This window comes from Ochotona curzoniae, unplaced genomic scaffold (assembly GCF_017591425.1).
Source record: "Ochotona curzoniae isolate NIBS_2020 unplaced genomic scaffold, NIBS_Ocur_1.0 scaffold_4701, whole genome shotgun sequence".
Lineage (NCBI taxonomy): Eukaryota > Metazoa > Chordata > Mammalia > Lagomorpha > Ochotonidae > Ochotona > Ochotona curzoniae.
In genome coordinates this window covers 61,116,898-61,141,828 of record NW_024467122.1, presented here as the reverse complement: position 1 = coordinate 61,141,828, position 24,931 = coordinate 61,116,898, and the positions used below count along the sequence as shown (strand labels likewise).

Below are 24,931 nucleotides of genomic sequence, written 5' to 3'. Positions count from 1 at the left end.
AGAGTGTGAGCTTCCCAATCTCCCTTTCCGCAGCAGCTTAACCCACATCCCTTGAAAGAAAACATGTTCGTTTTTAGGGCTTTAGGAGTGTGGATCTCTTTTTATTATTTTTAATCCAAAATGAAAGGAAGAACCTTTTCTGGTTTATCAGTTATCTAGCTGGGAGTATTTTCTGGGTAAGTCACAGCTTTATAGCTGTAAACTTTTCATTGTTTTTCTCTGTTTAGAAATATAAATTTAAAGCAGTAGGGTGAGTCCTTCACATTTTTGAGGAGAGGAGTAAATAAAAAATAAATGCAAAGCTTTTCCCTCACCTTTTACAGTCATCTAGTTTTCATCAACTTACATGTAAGCGTATATTGAATATATGAAATTTAAACTTTGAAAATAATTATAGAATCCTATTTCACAACTTTCCTGTTACTGCTTGTCATCTGTTTCAGAGGGCTTCTTTTCTATAGTATGTTAAAAATAGTGTCTGTCTTTAAATCCTCAGAGTAAATTAAATTGAAACGTTAGAACATGTACAAAAGCTGTCAGGATTAGCACAGTGACATAGCAGGTACTGTACTGCTACTGTATCTAGGAAAGTTGCAGAAGACGGCCCAGGTGCTGGGGCTCCTGTCCCATGTAGGACACCAGGACGATGCTCCAGGCTTCTGACACTGACCTGGCAACCCCCACCGGCTGTTGAAGTCATTTAGTTAGTGAACTAGCTGATCCAAGGACCTTTCTTTCTCTCTCTGTTTCAAATAAAACAATTTTTTAATCTTTTTAAAAATATGGAATTGACAAGGTACTAGTTATGACTATAAAATTGGATAACTCAAAAAACTGAAAATTGAGATTGTTCTATCTGAAACTGATTCTGAAAGTGGATTCCCCTGACTTACCCCAGCAGTTAACCACATTGATTAGGTACAAGATCCTTTGTGGCTGGGAGGGTGTAGATAAGGGCTGCACAATATGCATGCCCAAATTCTCAAGTATGGTGAAACTGTTTTCAAAGAGCAAAGTATAGTGAGGCCTTAACAGATCTTCCAGAGAAAGCTTTGGAGTCTATGTATTGACTGAAGAAAACATCGAGGCATGGCTGGTTGATGGGAGAAGTTAGGAAACAGCTTGGGTCACTCACATCTCCTACCAGCATGCCTGAGTTTGGGTCCTGGCATCTTTTCCAGTGCTGGCTGCCTGCTGATACACACCGTGGGGGCAGACAGTGATGGTTCATCTTGCTGGGCCACGGCCAGACTCATGGGAGACCTGGATTGAGCTCCTCGCTCCTGGTTTCCATCTGGCGCAACTCCAGCTGTTCTGGAGTGAATCCGCAGATGGGATGATCTCTGCAGGGCTCCCTGACTATTTATGTATGCTGTTCAAATAATATGTAAATGAATTTTTAAAATTCTTAAAAGACAGGACGTCAGTTACCATAGCACTGTATTTTGTGTCAATCAGATCGATCCGTTTGGCTAACATTATTTCCCTTTCACATACTAAGAAGATTTGAGTTTAAAAATCGTGAACATTTAGAATATTTAAGCAGATTATTGTTCTATAGAACAACTAGTACGTAATCAGGAAAATGGAATTGATAACCAATGCAACAAGATTGGCTTACTTTAAAAAATAATTCTTTGAAAATAATGTTCATAAATATTTTTCCATTATAATGAATCCATGTAGTATATCATTTTGGAAGATGAACATCATTTAAATGATAGTTCTTATAAAATTTTGGAAGTGAAAAATATATGGTTTCTTATTCAAAAATACTGTAAATTATCTGTCTGTGTAAGTTTCTTGCTTTTCTTAGAGATTTGCATGTGAGAATATCCTTTATGTCAAAATACTAGATCTTGATTGAAGTGAAGAAAGCATTTAATTTGTTCACTTACAAGTGATAGGAGAATGTAAATTCCACATTAAGCAAAGAGGCTGTTAATTTCATCTTCACTGTCTCAGCTTCAGAGTTTGTACTTCACTCTTGGTTTCTTAGCATAATTTAAATAACAGCATTAACAATAGTTTGAGCATTTTTATGGTAAATTCATTCAATTTTTTTCTTTTTTTTAAGAATTAAAGTACCTCTTCAGAGGAGTAGTGACATTTACACACACAGAACAGAGCTCTGTGAAGACTGTACTTGTTAGCACCAGTTAAGATATTAATACATACTCAATCTTGAATTTATCTGTGAACAAAAAGAGCTTAAGTTTGTATATGGTTTCTGGCTCATTCAGAATACTATGCTCTTTTATAACTTCTAATCAGTTTTTGTGATTAGTTTTTTCACATTAGCTTTCTGTATTTCTTGATTATGATTACACAAAATAAAAACTGGATATTTATCCAAAATGGTAGTTGTGCATTTGAAGAATCAGATAAAATAATAGAAATAATCCAATAATAGTGGCATGACACACTAAGCCTCAGGCTGCTATGCTGGCATCCCACATGGGCACTAATTCTTGTCCCAACTGCTCTACTTTCAATCCAGCTGCCTGCTTAAGGCCTTGGAAAGCAGCAGAGGATGGCTCTAGTCCTTGGGCCTGTGTACCCACATGGGAGACCCAGAAGAAGCTTTTGGTTCCTGACTTTGAATAGGCTCAACTCTGGCCTTGGCAGCCATTTGGGGAGTAAACCTAAGGATAGAAGACCTCTCTGTATCTTCTTGTCTCTGACTCTGCCTTTCCAATAAAAACAAATAGAGCTTTTAAAAAGTTATAGTAGCTATATATATTGTGCAAAATCCTGGAGATGTTGCTGGAGAAGAAAGAGAAATATCTCAGAGGAGTTAGAAAATATCTCAGAGGAGTTAGAATATATCTCAGAGGAGATAGCATTGTAGTGCATTAGGTTCAGCTACCGCTTGTAATGCCAGCATGTACACATTGGAGTGCTGCTTCCAGCTCTGCCTGCTTAGTTTACAATCCAGCCCACTGCTAATGCACCTGAGAAGGGACCAGGTGATGGTCTGATACTTGAGTCCCTGCCGCCTCTTCAAGAAACTCAGAGGGAAAGCGTGGCCTTTTGGGAGTGAACTAGTGACTAGAAGATTCTCTCCCTCTGTCCTCTCCCTGCCACTCTGTCTTTCAAATAAATAAACAAATAAATAAAAATTTTAAAAGAATATATGTCATAGAAAACCATGAAAGGTCCTCAGACCCAGAATCCCAGCAATGCTCCCAGAGGGACAGAGTAGAGTTGGATAGCTGGAGCCTGGCCAACCTGCCATTTCCTTTTTAAACTTGTGCCCTGTGTTATGTGTTAAACTTACATTTTTAAATTACTTTTTAGAAATCATTTTGATTAAAAGAGTGCTGATAACAAAATCTGAAAATGGAAAAACCAGACAGTATGTTTAAGACCCTGTATAAAATTCAGGTTTTCTGATTATAAAGCATGATTTGAAAGTTTGATGTTACAGCAAAAATTTTGGCTATATGTGTTGGCTCTAGAGAAGTACTTTTGTTTTTCAGCACCATCTTTATATCATACCTTTATATCATAGCTTTACCTCAGGAAATTATTTATAGCTTTACCTCAGGAAATTATTTATAAATTCAATAAATTTATTGAAATTTTTTAAAGCATTCCTGAACATCGTGACACCTAGACTTGTTTTTAAAATTCTGATTTTTTAAATTACACTGCAATCTCTGAAAGCAGAACATTCACCCTTTATTTATTCTGGTAGAACCCAGTAACGGTTTGTTCTTAAATCGAGTGCATCTGTAGCTCTTGGTGAAATTTTTACAAAATTGGCTCTTTGGGTTTTTCTCTTTTTACATTCTAACTATTGTTTTAAACAACTGCAATTTGTGTCTCTAAAACATTAGGAAAAGTATTATTTACTAACTATGTCTACCCTACAGTTGGTTCCATTTAAAATCACCTGCTGTTCTAAATGTTCTCTTGAGTTTTCAGGCATTCTTAGTTTGCATCTTACCAAATACAGATTTGCTTCATGAAGTGAGCTGCATGCAGTTCACATATAGGAAATAAGAAATAACTCCTGCGAAGAAAGGCATGCGATTCAGACCTTGGAACAATTGGTTGGCTAGGGAGATGTTAATGACCATCCCAGACTGACTTGCATTCTGAAGAATGAGTTTAAAACTATTGCTTTTCCTTTGTAAGTGGAAAAAGAACCCCTGATTGTCCTACATTTATAGCAACCATATGTTCCAGACTTTCCAGGGTAGTTCCCAGTTTCCTGTTCTCCATCGCTTTCTTAGACCGTTGCTTATTGATTTTTCGTTTGGAAAATTGTTCATCCTCCCAAGAATGAAAATAGAATTCTTTGGGATCACTTTGTTTTGTTCTGTTTTGAGATCATTTGTTTTAAAGGTAAATGTTTTTAAAACATTTGTTTTAAAGACAACGAATTGCAAGAAATCATTGAATTTTTTTTTTCTTCTTAAGGCAAGCAAGTTTTCACAAAATGAGATTTTGGGCTTTTTTCCTTCTTCCCATGAGGAATCACTGATGAGGGGCTATGGAGCAGTTAAAAATTGAAAATGTGGTGACTTCTTAGAGAAATGGGAAGGGATACACGTTCTTTTGCTCACTGGTAGCTCTGCCTTTGCAGTGAGGGCTGAAGTTGTACTGAGATTTACAAGAGATTTCAAAAACCTGTGGGGAGCCTAATTAGCATAGGAACCAATGGAGGGGGAATTACAAACAACACTTTTAAGGCGTGACACTTCATATTCACAAGGAAGAATATTATCAAAAGACAGGACAGTGGTAGCCAAGAGGAAGAGAAATTGGAGCCTCACAACACTGCTGGCAGGAATGTAAGAAGTGCAACCGCTTTGAAAACCAACCTTGTAGCTCTTCCAAGGTTGAAGAGAATTGTCATGTGACCCAGCAGTTTTACTCTTTAAGTATATATCCAAGAGAAAGGAAAACATAAGTTGGCTCCAAAACTTGCACTTAAATATAGCACTATTATTTAAAATAACCAGAAAGTGGAAATGCCCAAATGTCGACCAGTTGATAAGTGCGTAAAACAAATGTCATGGATCCAGACAGTACAAACTTCAGCAGTAAAAAAGGAATGGAATACTGATAGTTGCTGTATTGTAGATGTACCCTGAAAATGTCGTAGTCAAGGAAGGAAGTCAGCCATAGAGGACCGCGTGTTACATAAAACGTTTATGTGAGATTCCAGATCAGACAAAGCCGTAGACGGGAAGTGGTTGGTGGTTGCCTAGGGCTGAGGGGAGAGGGCAAAATAGGAATTGACTGCTGATGGGTATGAGCTTTCTTTGGAGGATGATGAAAATGTTCTGGAATTATTCTGATGGTTGTGCAACCCTGCAAAAATATTTTTTTTTAATGTGCACTTTAAACGAGTAAATTGTGTGGTGCAAGAATTGTATCACAAGCTACTTTTTTTTTAAAGAAGAATAATTTGCACTCTGCTTGACGCATGCTGTCTTACACCTTCTGTTGGAGTGATTTTTCAGTCAGGAATGAGTTTGCTACCAGGCGACAGTACAGTAGTGCCAGAAGTCATTTTTGATGGCCACAACTGGTGGAAGGTGCGACTGACATCCTATGGATAGAGGCCAAGAGGTTACTAAACATCCCTCAGTGCACAGGCTAGCCCTCATACCACCACCAGCATTATCTGACTCAAGCTGTTGATAGTGCCCCACTTAAGAGTTGGTACTGTACGCCTCTGTTACTGCTGTGGTAACACAGCCATGATTCTCAAACATTGCAAAATCATGAATCATCAAACAGATGGATGTTCCTTGTATCCATTTTAGTAAGGGCAAAGCTACTTATGAAGACTGAATCCAATATGTGATTTTTAATTTTTTAAATGTTCATTAACATGATACACATTTTAGGAGTAAAATGTAGTATTTCAACACAGGCGTATTTCAACACATGTGTGCAGTTTTACTGATCAAATCATAATTAACGTTTGCCTCTCCTTAGAATTTCTGAATGGTTGGAGTCTGCAAGTTCCTTTCTCATGGTTCTTCAATAAATATATACATTGTTGTGAACTCTGTAGTCACCCCTCTGTGCTGTGGGACAGGTGTAAAACTGTGACTGATTTCCACTTAGTTCTTTCCCCAGCCTTACCAGCTTCTAGTAACCACTAGGCTACACTAAGATTGTCTTTAACTTCCACAGAGGAGCGAGAACATACGTTTGTCTCTATATGTGTCTGGCTTATTTCACTTAATAAAATGTCATCTGGGCTTGATGCAATAGCCTAGTGGCTGAATCCTCACCTTGCACGGCTCAGGATCCCATTTGGAGGCCGGTTAGTGTCCTGGCTACTCCATTTCCAATCCTGCTCCCTGCCTGTGCCCTGGGAAAGCAAAGACAACCCAAAGCCTTGGGGCCCTGCACCCGTGTGGGAGACCCTGAAGAAGTTTCTGGCTCCTGGCTTTGGATTGGTTCAGCTCTAACCCATTGCAACTACTTGGGGAGTGAATCAGCGGATGGAAGATCTTCCACTCTGTTTCTCCTTCTCTCTGTATATCTGCCTTTCCAATAAAAATAAGTCTTAAAAATATATAATAAAATGTCCCCCAACTACATTCATTTTGGTGCAGATGACAAAATTTATTTCTTTTATTGCTTTTTATGTCCAAATGATATTCTGTTGAGTGTGTATGCCTCATTTCTATATCCAGTCATCCAACTGTGGACCTGTAGGTTGATTCTGTACCTTGGCTGTTGTGAATAGTGTGCAGTAGACTAAGGCAAGCAGGTATCCGTCTCATATGCTCATTTCATTTCCTTTGGATGCATTCCCAGAAGTGGGATAGCTGGGTAATATGAAAGAGCTGGCTTTAATTCTTTTTAGCAATCTCCATGCTGTTTTCCTAAGTGTTTCCTGTCTGCATTCACATCAATAGTGTCTAAGAATCCCTTTTCCTCCACTTCCTTATAACATTTTTTCCCTTTGGATAATAGCCATTCTAACAATGGTGAGCGATTTTTCATTGTGGTTTTGATTTACATTTCCTTGATGACAAATGGAGAATTTTTTTTAATTTGTTTTATAGGCCATTTGTAGTTTTTCTTTTAAAATCATGTCTGGTCAGATCATTTCTCCATTTTAAATTGGATTTTTTTAGACTTTTTAAGTTCATTATACGTGATGTCTTCCATAAGATCATTAGCATGTGGGATGGGTGGGAGGCTGGGTGGGACTTCTCCCTTTATCTCTCCCTTTGCCCCAGATGCAGGAAAAAAACAATGTGGAAATAATAGTCTTACCCACTTTCCTGTAGCCCTTGAACCGTTGTGCCCTAATTAAAGATCGTAAAGATTATGTAAAGATCATCAAAAATAAAGAAAAAAATAGGGGGAAAGGATCATTAGTATGCATATCAGAAAGATGCATTGATTTAAAATTTTTATACTAAAGTAAATATCTTCAAATACCATTTCTTTGGATATTCAGAATGTTATTCCTTTAAGGTTTTGGATAAATAATTTGAGTATATTTTCTTTCATTCCGGTGGTTTATAATTCCCTCCTGTTCTTCTTTGTCATGCAGAAAACTTCAGTTTGATCTAATCCCATTTGTAAATTTTTGTTTTGTTGCCTGTGCTTTTGTGTTCTTACACCAAAGTACTGTTGGTTAGACCACGATACTGAATTGTTTCCCTGATGTTTTTCACTGGAAAGTCTGTACTTAAACTGTTACAGTTAGATCCTGAATTCCTTTTGAAGTATTTTTGAATAGATGAGAGAGTGGAGGAGCTTGTCCAAGTTCAGTCTTCAGCACCGTTGATTGAAGAGGCTATCCTTTCTCCACTCTGTGTTTTGGTGACTTTGTCAGTAATCAGGTTGCAAGTTTGTTTGGGGGTTCTCTTTTCCATGGGTGTATGTCTACCATACTGTTTTGGTAGATGTTACTTTGAGGTGATCAAAGAGAATTAATCAGTTTGTTTAAAGACTTCCAGTTTTCAGTGCTGGTAGGTCCTTTCATTTGATTGCTTAGCTGTTACAGACAGGAATTTATATTTTTTTTGCCTGTATTCTAGGAGCCATGTGACAAAAGGTCGTTGGGAAGGTATTACTGTGTAATTGTGTGGACTTTCACTTATTCCTGTCTCCCTTTCTCTCTGTTTTCACCTACTTTCCAACCTCCCTGCTTTGTTTCTGCTACAATGTTTATAGTTGAACTCAGCATTCTTTTGTGTCTGCTTTCTTTAAAGATGTATGTATGCATGTATTTTTACATGAAAGGCAATTTTTTTAGAGAGAGAGGGGAAAGATCTCCTATCCTCTGATTCGCGCCTCAAATGGCTGCCAACAGCCAGAGCTGAGAAGCCAAGAGCAAGAAGCCAGCAGCCTTTCCTGGTCTCCCACGTTGGTACCACGTCCGAAGGCCTTGGGCCATCCTCCATTGCTTTCCCAGACCATAAACAGGGAGCTGGATGGGAGTTAGAGCAGCTGGACAGGAACTGGCACACACGTGGAATGCTTATATCACGGGGTATAGGATTAGCCTGCTGAGCCATGGTGCCAGCCCCTGTGTTTCTTTTCTTCTTTTTTGTTTTTCAAAAAAACTTGTATCTTTGATATTCATCCTTGTTTTGCATACTGGTTGATATTTATCTACTAAATGATACCCATGTTTTCTGTTTATGCTATTATGAATAAAATCCAAAAAACAACTCAAAAACATACTTTGAAAAGAACATGTTTTTTTTCTTTGGGAAAACAGCAAGTACAACTTTTGGTCACAGAGTAGTTTATGTTGAACTTGTGTGGATATTGTTTAACTTTGTATATTGTGGGTTTGAATTTATGTAGTGCATGTTTAACTTTTGTACACTGTATATTAAAGAGGATTCTGATTGGTCCTCAGCCTCACAAGTATTGATTGTTGCCAGACTTGTTAATTTTAGATACCCATTATGAATTTAATTTGCATTTCCATGATGAAAATGCTGGTAAGCATTAAAGAAATGTGCCATTGGCCCTTCATTTGGCTTCCTTGAAATATAGGTTCAAGTCACATGTCCACTTCAATTGGGTACCTCTTGATATTATATGGTTAGAGCCTAAGGATTCCTTCTGAATTTTTATCATGAAATATTCCTTATTATTTCTGAAAGTACTTCCTAAAATGAAGTCTAACTTATCTGCCTTTCTTAAAGCCACTACAGAGCTCTTGGACTTGCTGTACTTACTTTTTCTGTAGTTTATTTTCAATTTACTTGTAGATTTGCGTTTATAATTCATCTCTTGAGTATTGAAGCCACCGCCTACTATGCTAGCATCCTACATTGGCACCTTATTAATTCTCGGCTGCTCTGCTTCCAATCCAGATCCCTGCTAACGAGTCTGGGAAAGTAGCATGGGATGGCTCCAGAGTTTGGTATCCTGCCACTTACATGGAGTTCCTGGATCCTGGCGCACCCTGGCCATCACTGACCAGTTAGGAAATGATCCAGCCAATAGAAATGTCTTTCTCTTTCTCCCTCTTTGTTTCTGTCTCTCCTCCCTGTCTCTGTCTCTTTACCATGTTTTTGTCTGTAACTCTCTCAGATATATAAATGAAATGTTAAAAAAAAAGAGAGAGAGAGAGAGATTTTCAATCTGGTGTGATGGCTCAGTGGCTAAACCCTTACTTTGCATGCACCAGAATCCCATATGGGTGCTGGTTTGTGTCTCACCTGCTCCACTTCCATCCAGCTCGCTGTTTTGTGACCTGGGGAGGCAATAGAGGACAACCCAAAGGAACCTTGGAACCCTGCACCCATGTGGAAGACCTGGATAAAGCCCCTGCCTCCTGGCTTCGGATTAGCCCAGATCTGGCCATTGCAGCAATTTGGAGAGTGAACCAACAGATAGAAGATCTTTCTCTGTCTCTCCTTATCTCTATAAATCTGCCTTTCCAATAAAAATTAAGTCTGAAAAAAAAAACAAGAGATTTACACTTTATGGAAAAAAAAATCTATAAATAAATAAGATTTGTCTCTTAAGCCTAGACACAATGAGTAGTTCAAGCCTGCATCTTAGTATCTAATAATACAATGTGCCAGTAAAGCTTGCCAGGATTCTTTAGACAAATGGCTTAACAAAGGGCAGGGATGGTGAAAGTACAAGCTGAGCACCCAGTGCAATAGCCTATGGCTGAAGTCCTCACCTTGCAAGCACCAGAATCCCATATGGGCACCGGTTCGAATCCCAACAGCCCTGCTTCCCCTCCAGCTCCCTGCTTGTGGCCTGCAAAATCAGTCAAGGAGAGCCCAAAGCCTTGAGACCCTGCACCTATGTGGGAGACTCAGAAGAGGCTCCTCGCTCCCAGCTTCAGATCGGCTTAGGGATTAAATCATTAGACAAAAGATCTTCCTCTCATCTTCACTGTATATCTGACTTTCCAATTAAAAAAAATTCTTTAAAAAAACCTATCTTCAAAAAAAAAAGTACAATTCAAACATGAAACATCTTGGGGTGCCAGAAAGTAAGCAAATTCTCACACAGTAATGAGGACATCATAGACATGCAAGGGCCAACTCTATTTGACTCCCGATAACCAGATCTGGGGCAATTTAAATAACAAAATAAGCAAGTATATGAACACTATTTTGTAAATTGAAACAGATATTGGTGATTCTATGCTTATTTAAATCAGTACTTGAATGTACAAGTGGGAGGAAGGGGAAGTTCTTTACTTCATCAAAGATCTTATCAAAGATGCCACTGGTAGAAATAAAAAAATTACCATTTGACAGGCATCCTTAGTAAGAGTCGCTAATGGTAAGAATCATTAGTGTTTACTAAAGTTTGTGAGCTAAGTTTGAGGAAAATAGAGTATGACAATATCTTGAAGTATTTTCACACAAGAAACTATTCATTACAAAAGTGAAAATTGTAGCTTCAAAGTGGAGAAAGCTGACACCTTAATCACATGATCAAAGTTAACTTCAACAGCAAGGCCTGTCAACATCATATGCCTCCTGATAATGCATGGAGAATCATGGTACACACATCACTTTTATATGATTCTTGCAAAAATGCGTAACTAAATTCAATCATGAAGAGATAACATCCAAACTTGAAAGACCTTCTATACCCAGTGGCCTTCAAAATGTTCTTAGGTACTTTTCAGATGAAAAGAACTAATGAGAGAGCACACAGATGAAGTGTGAGAATCTGAATATATCCTTACTAAAACTGTCCATGAAAGATCAGGTGAAGGCTGTAGACTAGATAATTGTATTCCCAGTTTTGATCCTTACTTGTTTTTATTTAAAGTATTGACATTTGGAGGAATTAGATGAAAAGTAAATTGATGTTTTCAGTACTGGTTTTTTTTTTCAGTGTTTTGGTAAATCTAAAGTTTTGAAAATGAAAAAAGGCTAAAAATGTTCTTGAATGTTTAAATAATAATAATGATTGATGTCTTTTCTATACAAAATGTAGTAAATCTTGCATTTTATCCAGGCTAACAATCTCTAGTTGAAATTTATAATTTGTCATAATTTATTTGAGTTAATCCTCAAAATATGTTTTTTTATTTTCTCCTTTTTTATTTTTCTGTCTTATTTTGCATTAATCAATCCATTTTTGAAAATGCATTTTAATTCTTGGGTTTTAGCTCTGCAAACAATTGGTTAATTTGTATCAGTCATATCAACCACTTCATACAAATTTTAAAGAATCTTAATCTGGGAAAGGTTTTTTTTTTTAAGATTTATTTCTTTTTATTGGAAAGTCATCATACTTGTCTCCTGTGTGATGTCATTTGTATTATCTCTGTGTTTGTGTCAAATCCAAAATATGGTAACGTAATTCTTTCTCTAAGTAGAAATTTGTCCTTTAGAAATTGAGATCTATTTTTTAATTTATTCACATATTACCATTTTTGGTATTCCATATTTTTTCCCTTTGAATTTTCATCTGATGTGCCTCTCAACCTTGCTCTTCATGTCTTAGAGTGTGATCTGCTCATGACAAAATTTGTCTTGATTTGCCAAAAGGCCTCTTTACTTTCCTTTTTCAAGTGTTAATTTATTTGTTACAAAGAGAACCGTCTTCTCTGCTTCTTCACTCCTCTGAATGTCCATGACAGCCGTGTTTGTGCTGAAATGATAATTCGGGTCCTGTATGAGCGACAGAAGCCCAGTTACCTGAGCGACCAGCGTTGCCTCCCAGGCTCTGCTGAAGTCAGCACCTGGAGGCAGACATGGAACCCGGGCCCTGGAGGATGGCATGCAGGCATTGTGACTAGCATCCTGAGTAGCAGCAGAGGAGAGATGTGCATCCCTGCTGTAGTTCTTCAAGCTTTTTTCCCCTTTTTTTCTGTGCTTAAGAGATGTCACTCTCTTGTCTCTTGGCTTCCACTGTTTTTAACGGGAACTGAGCTATCCTTTGTATTGTCCCTCAGTCTGCAATGTATTGATTCTGTCTGGTAAGTTTAAAGATTTTCTCTTTATGTTTAGTTTCAGTATTTAATAATGATCTACCTTCTCATTTTTTTTTCTTTTTTCCAAGCTGAGTTCACCGAGATTACTGATTTTATGTATTTCCAAATGTTGGAAATTTTTGATTGCTTTCTTTTTCACCTTTCCTTCTCACCCTGTTACTGAGACTCCAGTAATACTTGTGCTAGACTGCTTGAAAATTTTCAATCAGGCCTCTTCATTTTTCATGATAGATAAATTTTTTTCATACATCTTCAGGTCCTCGCAACATTTCTCCCATCATCTCTAATCATGTATTGAGCCTACCTACTTACTTTTATTTTATACATTGTGTTTTCAATCATAAAATACACATTTGATCTCCTCTTTTTTAGTTTGCCTTTCACTGCTGAGACTCCCTACATTTTCATTCATTGTGACCTTGTTTTCCTGCTAAATCCTTAAACATCTCTAGAATAGTGTTTAAAATTAGTCTTCCTGTTAGTTAGCTTAAAAATATAAGAGCAGCTTCCTAGGAAAGTTTTTTTTTTACAGATTTCTTTTTATTGGAAAGTCAGATATACAGAGGAACAGAGACAGAGAGGAAGATCTTCCGTCTGATGGTTCACTCCCCAAGCAGCTGCAACAGCTGGAGTTGAGCCAATCCGAAGCCAGGATCCAGGAGCTCTTCCAGGTCTTTCACATGAGTGCAGGGTCCCAAGGCTTTGCGCTGTCCTCTACTGTTTTCCCAGGCCACAAGCAGGGAGCTGGATGGGAAAGTGGGGCCGCTAGAATATGAACCAGCACACATCTGGGATTTCGGTGCATGCAAGGTGAGGACTTTAGCCACTAGACTACAACGCTGAGCCCCCTGGGAAAGGTTTATTTCAGCTTACAGTTTGGAAGCTACAGTTCAGGATCAGGTATTCCCATGGTCCCGTGTCTGGTGGAACATGGTTAACTGTGAATGCAGAGCATTGCTCAAATGAATAGGAAGGAAACAGAGAGCAGTTGGGTCAAACTTGAACTGAAATAATCAGTACTCTGAAAAACCACCCACTGTAGGCATACCCCAGTGACCTAAACACCTGCTACGAGATGTGTCTCTCAGATTCTACATCAGTTCTTCACCCTGAATCTCACACCGGCCATTAACATTAAGACATCAGAGTTTAAACATGTTGCACAAGGTTTTCCCTGGCAAGTCCTCCTTAACCTATAACGCTGTTGCAATTTCTGTCTACTTATCCCAGATCTGGATGATTTTGTGATTGGTTTCTGTTTGTTGCTTTTTCTGTTGATACTGGGTCACGTTTTTCCATTTATTTTCATGTCTGATAATTTTTTACTGTATACTGAACAGTGTAATACCTCATGAGTTTTATTATATTTTCCTAAACAACACTGATTATAGCTGAAGTCCACATGTTGTCTCTGCTTTGTTAAACATCAGCTGAAATCTGTGCTTAATCCTTTCATCTTACTGCTGGCTCTTACTTGAGCGGTTCAAAGATGAGTTAGGGCTTTGGGCGAAGTTCATATATGGATTCCTAAGAGCTCTGATGGCATCTTCCTTTGTGAGATTTTGCACTTCTTTTCCAATTATGTCCTCATCCCCAAACTAGGTCATTCAACTTCTCAAACCAATAACCTTGAAGATTTCTGCTTTCACTGTACACACTGCACACCATGTGGCTGCAGAGTGTTGCCATATAATTAGGAATCCTACCTGCTACATTTGCTAATTTGAAATATTTCACTTCTAGTTTCTGCTTGTTTCTTTTTGCTCTATTTTGCATTTATATTATCATTTTATGGTTTTTCTGAATGTAAAAGTATGGTTTACAGAAGAAATAAGCTAAAATATGCTGTTTGGTCATCCCTAGAGGATGTACCCCATTACTTTTTGTTTTCTATTATTGCAGCAGATGAAACAAAAAAAAATTACATTATGTTTGAACGACAGATATAGCTCATTAAAGTCCTTTAAGGGAATGATTCCTATTTCTAATCTAATTTTTTCTTCCTTCTTTTATAGACAAGAGATGATTTCCTAGGTCAAGTGGATGTTCCTCTTTATCCGTTACCGGTTGGTATAAATGTCTTTGTTTTTACACTCCGTTTTTATTTGTTAATTTAGTAAGTACATATACAAAGTATAATTAATGTAAATATTTTATTATAAAATACATATTGCTTTGATTTCTTGAATATATTATTTTTATCTCATTTTTTATCCTAATTTTCTCTTCAAGACTTCTCTGTAAGAACTAGAAAGGCAAGAAAGTGTGTTGGAGTCTTAAAAGTATTACTTAAGGATAATTGGTTAGAACATAATAACTGAATAATTAGAATGGACATAACCTAGGCTTACAGAAAGAAGTGAAAATAGTCTGCAGAAGTATAATCATGAACCATTGAAGGAAAACAGATTTAGGAACTACTTCATAATAAAGCATTTTTTAAATCAAGTGTCTCACATGAAAGTTGAAAAAAATAAGAGAAATGTAAATACAGGTTGAGCATAGTAGCTAAGGATGGTATTGCTAAAAAAAATAGTGTGAGGAAAAACCAGTTTGTTTTGAAGTACATCGGATTTATTTGTATGTATATTAAAATTTTAATTTTAAAAATGAACATTTGAAGTGTATACCTAAAAGAGCTGCAAAAATAAATTATTTAAGGAAAAGGGCCTGGAATGAAGGAGAACTTTGACTATGCAGGTAACAGCAGAATATCTGAGCATAGAGAACAGTCCAAACAAGAGAATTAAGAACCAACAGCCAAGTAGTGAACTTTAGTCAACGTGGATGGACCAGAGGACAAAGAGAAGTAAGCCAGGAGGAGAAAGAAGGCCAAGCAAACTAATGTCTGAAAAATTTAATAGAAGAGTTTAAAGATAAAAGAGGTGGTTATGACGCAAAACACAGCAGAGACGCAAGTGATAATTTTGTAAAACAATGGACCTTCCCTTGATAGAGAAAATACTTCTTCATTCTGTCAGACTTCTAAGAGTTTTATTGGTGCTCTGCAGTATGAATAAATTATCAACTTCCAATAATCGATTGGATCCAGTCTTACTTTCCAGGCTGTTTGCTTTTTGGTTCTCCTAAAACTGTCCCTGTGCCCACCCCAAGCCAAGCAGCCGGCTGTGTGCTTACCCACATAACTTTGGGTTCCATCATTGAAACTGCTCTGTACTGTCTTTCACCTTGTTCTTTTTACCTTCTCTAGCTCCACAGTTCACCTGTTCAGCCAGTTTTAAACTGAATTGTGATGCTAGCTGAAATTCCTGTTGTAAGGGAAAATTGAAGCACAGTCAGGTTAGCTCATATAGCTGCTTAATAAACTAGCATTATTTTTTTGTCACTTCTAAGTTTAAGTAAGCCTTGAGTCACAGTTTGTGAATATTTTCAATAAGTACATGTTTTTGGTGTTATAGATACATCTTGAAAATCCACTGTTTTATTCTAGACAGAAAATCCCAGAATGGAGAGACCTTACACATTTAAGGATTTTGTTCTTCATCCAAGAAGGTCAGTAAATATAAAATCATAGCATCTTAAGTTTTTTATCTGTTTGTTACAGTTTACAGTAGCCTTTTGGAAACTGAGGTTTAAACATTTATTTTAAAAATTACTTCTAAGTATTACATTCTTTATTTTTAAAGCTTAGTATTGTTTGTATCTTGTTGCATATGCTCATTGCAAAAAAAAATTGAAAATACAGAAACTTATCACACCCATTTCAAAAAGACTTTCCCTCTTAGGATCTGTTGAACTAGAAATTTAAATTTTTTTGTTATTTTACATCATAAAGTTTAGATAACTTTGCCATAAAAGAAAACAAAACATTAAGAAAACACTCTGCTTTAAAAAAAAAAAACAAACAGAAAAATCAGTTCATATAAAGTGAACACCAAGTTGATACTTACAAAGCCATTTTCAGAAAATCCTCACAACTGCATTTTGCACACTTTAATAAAAACAGATTAGAAGTTTTTTTTTTTTAATAAGATGATGGAAGACTGTAATTTAAAGCTCAAATGGGATGCTCATAATCTCATTTTCCTCATTAGAAATACTGGATTTGGGAAAAAATTTTAATCTTTAGGCTATAAATAAAACTCTTCATCTTCTGAGAATCAATCAAAAGCTAGTCAAAACATAGGTGGATTTATTATGAAAAAGTTCAGATAAAGCAGATAAAACTAATCTATACTTGTTTTTTTTAAAATATCAACTGATTCTTTATTAGAGCTATATCACTCCTTCAAAGACATTAAAACATTATTTCAGATTGACAGCCAGTATGCAATTAACTGCACTTAGAATGCTAAGTTATGTATAGATAAAACTGCAAAGAAAATGTATTTGGAAAATGTATTGATGTGACCTAGTAAGAATTTTCAGCTGAAATGATTTTTATGTCACTTGTCATAATAGAAACATTGAAACAACAGAAACAGGATGTGTATGGTGGTGTTTACTCTCCATAAAAAAAAAATCACATATTCAATTCAAATATGAGTCTGCATGTCTCTTTCCTTCCCTTGAGAATGGTTGAAATATCTGCATACAAAAAATTGATATTTCTTCTCTAATGCCCTAGTAGCTTGCCTCTTTGTCAATTGCGTTTTAGTATTTTCATCTTCAAAAATGTATTATAATTTGTGCCTTTCTTATCTGCATTGTTACAGATGCAAAAGCACATTTTTTCTAGAAAGGAAATATATAATTCTGCTTAAGTTTTGTTAGATCAAAATCCATGGGCATATTTCCTGGTTGGAAAGATACAAAGCATAGGTTTATAGAGAAATATTTCAATAAAACATTATGTGAACATTTTTTTTCTGTAACTGCCTCTTACAGCAATAAGAGGTTCAAAACCCTTAACTAAATAAATGTTCAGGATTAGGGCTTGTTTGTTTAGAAAGAAAACCAACATCTATGAAAATCAAAACCGTACAGAGTTAGGATAAACAAAGATTTTATAATTAAGCCTTAGGTGCTAGAATTCATAAGGACAATAGAGAGAATTAAGTCTTAAATGAAAATATTACCAAAGCCAAACTTCAGAAGAAAGTCAAAGTATCCTTATAGTGGAGAGCAACGTTTAGCTTGCACAGTGCATTACACAGAGTATGAAAACAGGTTAGGACAGTTAATATACAGCAGACTCCGACAGCTGTTAACGCAAGGTGCTAGGTTTGTTGACAGATGGTGTTCTCTGCCTGCCTGTTGTCCTCTGCAGAAAGGCCAGGTCATCTCTGAGCATGCTCTCTGGTGCGGGCATTCTCCAGGGCATCCCAACAGAGGCAAACTAAAGTCTGCAAATCCCGTCCTCCCTGCGACTGCATCATCTGGACCATCCCTGCCTCTCATACTTCCTTTATGTACCTTATAATTCAGCCAGACTCAACTACTGCTATTTCCTTAATTACACCTCAGATTTCCTGTCTGTTCCCTGGTTTGGGGCTCTTCCTTCCCCTCCTGTACCTTCCTCCCCACCCCCCAACTGCTGCAGATTGAAATCCTGCCCAGTCTTCTAGCCTCAACTCCTAGCTTCCTTCTGAAATTCTCTCTGAGCTTTCCCTGAAGCCTCCTTAGCATCTTACTTAGTGATAGTTACTTATGTGTCTGTGTTTCCTTTTTATCGACCATCTATTCCTTTTCTTAGATATCTTCCACACTTGAACTTTTGTATGTAAGTGCCCTGGTTGCTACTCAGAAAACTCCCATTAAATGAGTGCTTTTCTTATTAGCGTTAAAGTGTTATGAATAATTGGTTTTTTTTTCCTACAGTCACAAATCAAGAGTTAAAGGTTATCTGAGACTAAAAATGACTTACTTACCTAAAACCAGTGGCTCAGAAGATGATAACGCAGAACAGGCTGAGGAGTTAGAGGTGAGATTTTATAAATATTTGGTTACATCATGAAGGAAATATTTCATTTCATCTTGATTATACTCTAAAGAAAAATAACTATTCAGTAAAATTTAGCTGAACATTTGTTTCACCCAAACATTCACTAACAGTTTTTTTCGTCTCAGGATATTTTTGTGGAAATGAGTGGTCCTTATGCTTAAAGATTAAAGCATTTTTGTAATTAAGTCATACACAGTTTCTAATTTTCAGAGTTCTAAAGTTATGCCATGTTGTCCCTTAAATTAAGAACACAGCTTCATATTTACAAGTTAAACATGTGGATAGTCTGAGGAACTCCACTGATTAGGAGCTCTTTTTAGGGACCTCTAATATATATTACTTTTCCTATCCTGACATGGGACCTCTTAGAAAAGAAAAAGACGCAGAGAAGCAGAGAACATAAGGGATCTGATAAAAAGCCAGATATATTTGGGGCAGTTTTCATGGGCAGCAGGCTAAGAGGAATGGCCAACTGAAGCATTTGTGCTGAGCCCTGGTAAGCGAAGAGGTTGGAGAGTATGTGTTTGGAATGGATTTGGACCCCAAATCCATCGCCAAGGCTGCCACCAGCCAGCCAGATGTCCCTGTGTCAGTCACTACACTGTCCTGAACCTTGGCTGCTTCCTGTTGCAGAATAACAAGGCTCCTCTCAGCAGGCAAAGCCATGATTTAAAACCACACCAAAAACTACCTGCTCTTTGAGATTCCCTTTGAAGGTACATTATTGTCACGCGGTGGCATCTTTCACTCGTCATCGTTTATTGAATGCACAGTGCATGGCACCACATTCCCAAATTGCTTTGGAGCATTCTTCTTAAACTATATGAGAGAGAGAGAGAGAGAGAGAGAGAGAGAGAGAGAGAGAGAAGAAAGAAAAGAAGGAAGGAGAAAGGGAAGGCAAGGAGGGGGTGAAGGAAGGGAGGGAGGAAAGAAAAGAAGAAAAAGAAAGAATAGAAAGGAGAAAGAGAGAGGGAGAGAGAGAATGAAAGAAAGAAAAGAAAGGAATGCCCTATCTAGTCACTTGTTCTCTCTGCATCCTCAACAGGCAGGGTTGGGCCAGGCCAAAACTAAGAGCCAGGAGTTCCATGGAGGTCTCCCATGCTGAGAACAAAGACCCAAATACTTGACTCATCCTCTCCCAGGGTGTGCATTAGCAGAAAACTGGATCACAAGGAGAGGCAGAGCACAGTCCTAGCCCCTTTAACATGGACACAAGCGTTGCAGCACCATCCTGTCCACTACTGGGGCATTCTTTTGGTGCCTTCCTCAGCAGCCTTGCCTCTTTGAGGGTCTGCTTTGAGGGTCTACATCGGGCCATAAAACTAGACTCTGCTCCTAATGGCCTGGGCTTGAATTCACTAGCATATGTTCCTGAAGAAAGAAAGCACTGGAATAGGCAGTGAGTTTGCAACAAAATATTCTGGGAATTTTTTCAGTACACTAGTGACATTATAGTTTGTGATGGGATTTATAGTAATAGAAGGAAAGAACTTTTTTCTTCAGATCTTACGGTATAAAAAAACCTTTGGTGTGACCGTCAGAGAACTTGTTAACCTCTCCAATATCTGTGCTCACTTGATTACATATTTTTTCTTACCCATTTCTCCAGTTTTTCTTACAATGATCACTTTTGAGGTTTTAAAGGTATTTGTTGGGTATAAGTTTCTGTACCTGCCATTCCAGTGCACAGGGTGTCTCGCATAATGAAACATGTGTGTGAGATGAAGGATGGCTAGTACCAAGGACGAAAATCCTTTATTTAGTAGCAGCATTTCATTATTTAGTAACCTGTTCCATGCGCTTCCCGCTTACACACGCGGTATCCCAGGTAGCTCATTCCGTGGGAAGAGCTGCTGAACTGCATTCTATATGCTCATACCTCAAGGTTTGACTTCCCTGGGACTGCACCTTCTCGTTTCAGGAGATGTAATAAGCATGTAGAAGTTTATTTATGAAAGACCCTTGGAATTCGAACACACAGATCTGGGCTTATTTATCTTCTGTGGAGATGACTTCCAGAGAAGCCTGGCCCGGCTCTCTGCCATGTAGTTTAGGACTGAATACATAAAATTCTGTGATGCAAAGAAAACACTTGCCATCTTGAATAGAGACTGGCTCACTCCTAGGCAGTTTGCATTCCTTAGCAGAATGTGGCTGGAATAGTTAGGGAACATGTGGTTTTTGTATCTTTGCGACTTTGTATATGGCAAAACTGGATTATTTTAAAGATGAACAACATTTGTTGTAGTTCTGAATGTCTTTCTGACACCAATTTGTTAAAGGGTGGATACTTGCATGTTAGGTTTGAGGTCTGTTAATAAGGTTCACTGATTCTTTGACTATTATTTTATGAAATATAGCAACTAATACGTGTTTAATAGGAGGAATGTTATCCAGAAACATGAAAACTCAGCCTTTCTAAATGGTACTTAAATGTTCAAGTGTACTTTCCTTGAACTAGAAATGAGATTTTAAAAAAAAAAGATCCTTCAATAAGTGAATATTTCTTTCTCTCCTAAAATTTGCTAGGATAACACAATAAAAAAGCTCTTGAAGAGAAAAATCTTAGCTTTTGGTACCAGTATCCTAGGCTCTGAATATTTTTATAATCCTTTACAGCAGTAGTGATAAGCCTTATGTTCATATACTTATTTAATTTTACATGAAAATAGTCACTCTCAATATTCCACAGATACATTTTTAGATCATTTTAAGAGTGAAACTTAAAAACTGAAGTCATTACATTTTGAAGTGGAGACCAGAAGAATAAAATCAGATTCAGTATATGGAAGACTAATTTTGGGTTGATGACATGTCCTCCATTAGGATCGTTTAACAAGGGAGAGAGAGGAAAGGTGAATGTAGAGAGAGACACAGATTAGGGGCATGAAAGAGGATGGGATTAATGAGAAATCAGTTCCTATGGAAGTAAAAACAAACAGGGTAAGATAGAGTGGGAATCAGTTTTACTTTCTATCCAGATCTTGTTTCCAAATATAATTCTTTTCTGCCTCCTCGCTGCCCTCACCTCTGTCCATAACCTCCGGCCTGAGCCAGCCAGCGTAGATCTGCCCTGTGGCACAGCCCCCATCCTTTCCTCCCTGCGGCCAGGACCCATTCCTCGCAGGGCTCCTCTGCCTGACTCCGCCTGTTCGGGTCCAGCCTGGAGCACAAGAAATTTCTCTCCCGCCTTCTAAGCCGCCCGCCACACCCCCAGTCGTTGCCTGCAGACTCTCCAGTGTCTGGACCAGCAATTCTGGAAATATTAAAGAAGCTATTCTTTGCTTCTTCTCCTAATACCAAAAATGTTTCCTAATTCATCATTGTTTTTAACTTTGACTTTATGGTTTTGCCATATACAAATGTGGGGAGTTTGTAGCTACGTTTGTGGATCTTCTCTTAGATCCTCGGGATTTGATCTCCTCTTACCAACTTAGAATATATTGTACAAATTTCCCAGAGAGTGCTACTTAGGTATTTAGCATTTATGTATTTTTCAACCTGTAATTTAAATCTTACTGAGAGCAGTGACAGAGGGGATACGTGTTAACTTTTTTAACCCCGGGTGGTTACCCGTTTTCTAAGCCATCTACTTTCCTACAAGTTTGAAATGTCTTTAACATATATTAAATTCTGTTGCATTTGACTCTTTCTGGGCTATTAAATCTATTCTCCTGAGCTGTCTGTCATCGCGTGCATGCATGCCACACAATATTGATTATTGTGGCTTATTACATTTCATTCATTAAAGCTAATCTCTGCTTGCTCTTCCTTTTTTGATTTGTGCTAGTGGTTCTTCCTTGTTTGTGTTTCTAATTGAACTTGTGAATTGGCTTGCTTCATTATTTTTTTTAATCCATAATCTAATTTTGTCAAAATCTTGGCAAATTGGTGGATTAACTTTGAAAGTATTGAGACCTCCAGAAGGCTAAATTTCCTAGCCAAGTCATTGCTGTGTCTTTCTTCCCTTAACCTTCAGGTCTTATTTCATAAACTGTTAGGAGGACTTTAACGTTTTCTTTCCTGGTCTATTTACTAATGCATTCCTAACCATACATGGGTGCTTGGTAGAACCTCTTCCCTACCATCTTTGCAATTATGACATTTCTCATAACAAAGCATGTTTTAAACGTGCTGCTCCTTCCTTTAAGCCAGCTAAAGCTTCATGTGCATTTTGCCTCTTTCTAGTCTGTGAGAAAGCACATGTCCAGAACATTTTTTAAAATATTTTATTCACTTTTATAATCTGGCCAGAATGCCTTTCCTTGGTGCAGAAGAAGAATCAGATAAAAGAATCAGAATGACTGGTTGCTAGAGAGTTCACTACAGCAATTACTTCTAATTCACTTGCTCATTTTTGTCATAAAGTTAGCTATTAACTCATGGTGGTTTTTTTTTAATGTAACTGCTGATTTCTACCATAATCAAGGTGCTTTCCCTAGAGTAGGTACACCTGCAGGAGAGAGAAAGATGGGATTCTTGTCCTCTGTTCAGTTGCTTATAATTTAGAGAACAGCCTAGAGTTATACCAGTTTAAATTGTTTCTTTCTCCATGCTTTCTGACTTTGCATCATTACTTAATTGCCTTTTGGCTTTTTTTATTTGCTAAATATGCTTTAAAAATGTTTTTTGAAAAACATTCAAAAGGGTATAAACAAAATCTTCCCAGAAAAGTCTTCATTATCATAAAGTTCATATTTTTGTTTTGAGCTTACATGTCCAATATCCATATTGTAATTTTGAAAGTTTGATGGTGTACTCATCGTGTCTCTGCCGAACCTTCTAGAACTAAATATGTCAAATGTCTTTAAATGTCCTGTAGCATTTAAGGTTTAGAAGTCAAACACCAGCTTGATTATGTCTGTTCTGTTTGCCAGCCTGGCTGGGTTGTTTTGGACCAACCAGATGCTGCTTGCCATTTGCAACAGCAACAGGAACCTTCCCCTCTACCTCCAGGATGGGAAGAGAGGCAGGATATCCTGGGAAGGACCTACTATGTAAACCATGAATCAAGAAGGACACAGTGGAAACGACCAACCCCTCAGTAAGTGCTGCTGGCTTCCATACCTGTACTCTGGGAACAGCTTGACTACGAATTTTCCATTTGAAGTCATATTTCTTAACACCATCATTACAATCTATCTACATGGCATGAACACCAAGAATTTGGAGCTCAGGACTTTAACAATGTTATTTTGGCTGGTTCTTTTTTCTTAATGATTTGATACTATTCAAAATTATCAGAATCACAGATACTACTCCGATCATTACTTCTTACTCTTAATAAACTGTTGATTACAAATGTAGCTCCAAATGGTACGTTTCTCTTTAGATTTGTTTCTTAAACTTCTGAGGTTTTATGTCCTTATTAAAATATAAAGTGTTACTTTCTTCAGAACCTTGTTTACAAGTTACTTGTAAAATATAAAGGGTTTGAAAATAAAGGTGATGTTTAGTGCCCATTTGGCAGTCTGGTCTTACTAACATGTAACCCAGTGAGCACCAAATCAAAAAGAAAATTACTTTCTTCAAACTTCTCAACCCACATCTCCTCAGAGACATTTTTCTTTCACTATCATCAGAATAAATTTACAAATTCTCCCACAATTCATATTTATTGTCAAACTCTCTTCCACCTTTTCTTCCATAGAACCTGATGAAGTCTTTCTTTAATCTTCTCCTGTTTGACATAGAGTTAAAATTTCTCTTAGGTGCCCATCAGCTTCCTAATTTGTGGCTTTGTGTATTGTATCTGATACATGCCAAGAACTTTGCAAAGCAAATCAACAATCCACGTCCTTCGTGGCCTGGAGGCCTTGACCGCTGTAGAAGGGCATGCAAACTGCAAACATGAAGACACCAGAAAAGTCTGCAGAGTTGCTCTCTGGCTTACCTCAGTTTTGTGGCCTACCTGAGTTGAGCACAGTCAGATTTCTTTCAGTGTGGCTGGTGTTGTTTTCCTGGAACCAAGATCAAGTACTTGTGGGGGAAAGCCCTGGAGCTTTCCCTTAGTAGCATCTGTGCTAGCATCTGTGCTAATGGTGTCTTCACCAGCCTCAGCACAGAAAGGACTTGTCCTCAGACTATCCTGAGCTTATATGAAATAAAATAAATGTGACAAATTAGATTTCTTATTAAATATTTGAATAAAAGATAATCTGTCTGACAATCTGATTTATTAAATACAAGTAGTATAAAAAAAACTTATGAAAGACTGGCTTAAGTGTTCAGGCTGATTTATGACATGTTTCTGAAGCTTTTATCACTGTTCTTTTCAGACCACTCTCATGACTGCCAATGAGCAAAAACAGATAAGCTGTTAATGGCATCATTTATGAAGCTTTTAGTTACAGAGTCCTTGGACTCTGTTTCACTCTGCCTTCTGAATTCTTAGATGGAAAACCCTACTTCCGGCTTGAGACCAGTTCTAGAAAATACCTCTAAAGCTGCTTTAAATTCTAATCCTGTGATACATGGCACAATAATAATGTCAGGAAATGGTTTATTAAACGAATGCTCTGGAGTACCCAGTTGTGAAAGACATTATTTTAGATACAGTGATGAAATGAAATATCAAAGTGAGATGTGTTCTATATTTT

At 37.4% G+C, this 24,931-nt stretch overlaps 1 protein-coding gene across 6 annotated transcripts in view; it reads left to right on the top strand.

Moving 5' to 3' along the window:
• The window catches only part of NEDD4 (NEDD4 E3 ubiquitin protein ligase), a 125,799-nt gene that overhangs the window by 69,360 nt on the left and 31,508 nt on the right, over window positions 1-24,931 (top strand). For 3 of the 6 annotated variants that reach the window (XM_040968753.1, XM_040968748.1, XM_040968752.1), the window contains 4 exons: window positions 14,443-14,493; window positions 15,879-15,940; window positions 18,209-18,311; window positions 23,210-23,376. In XM_040968753.1, the coding sequence (XP_040824687.1) occupies window positions 14,443-14,493; window positions 15,879-15,940; window positions 18,209-18,311; window positions 23,210-23,376 (383 nt within the window). The remainder of the gene's footprint in view (window positions 1-14,442; window positions 14,494-15,878; window positions 15,941-18,208; window positions 18,312-23,209; window positions 23,377-24,931) is intronic. The other 3 variants (XM_040968750.1, XM_040968749.1, XM_040968751.1) reach the window with 3 other exon arrangements.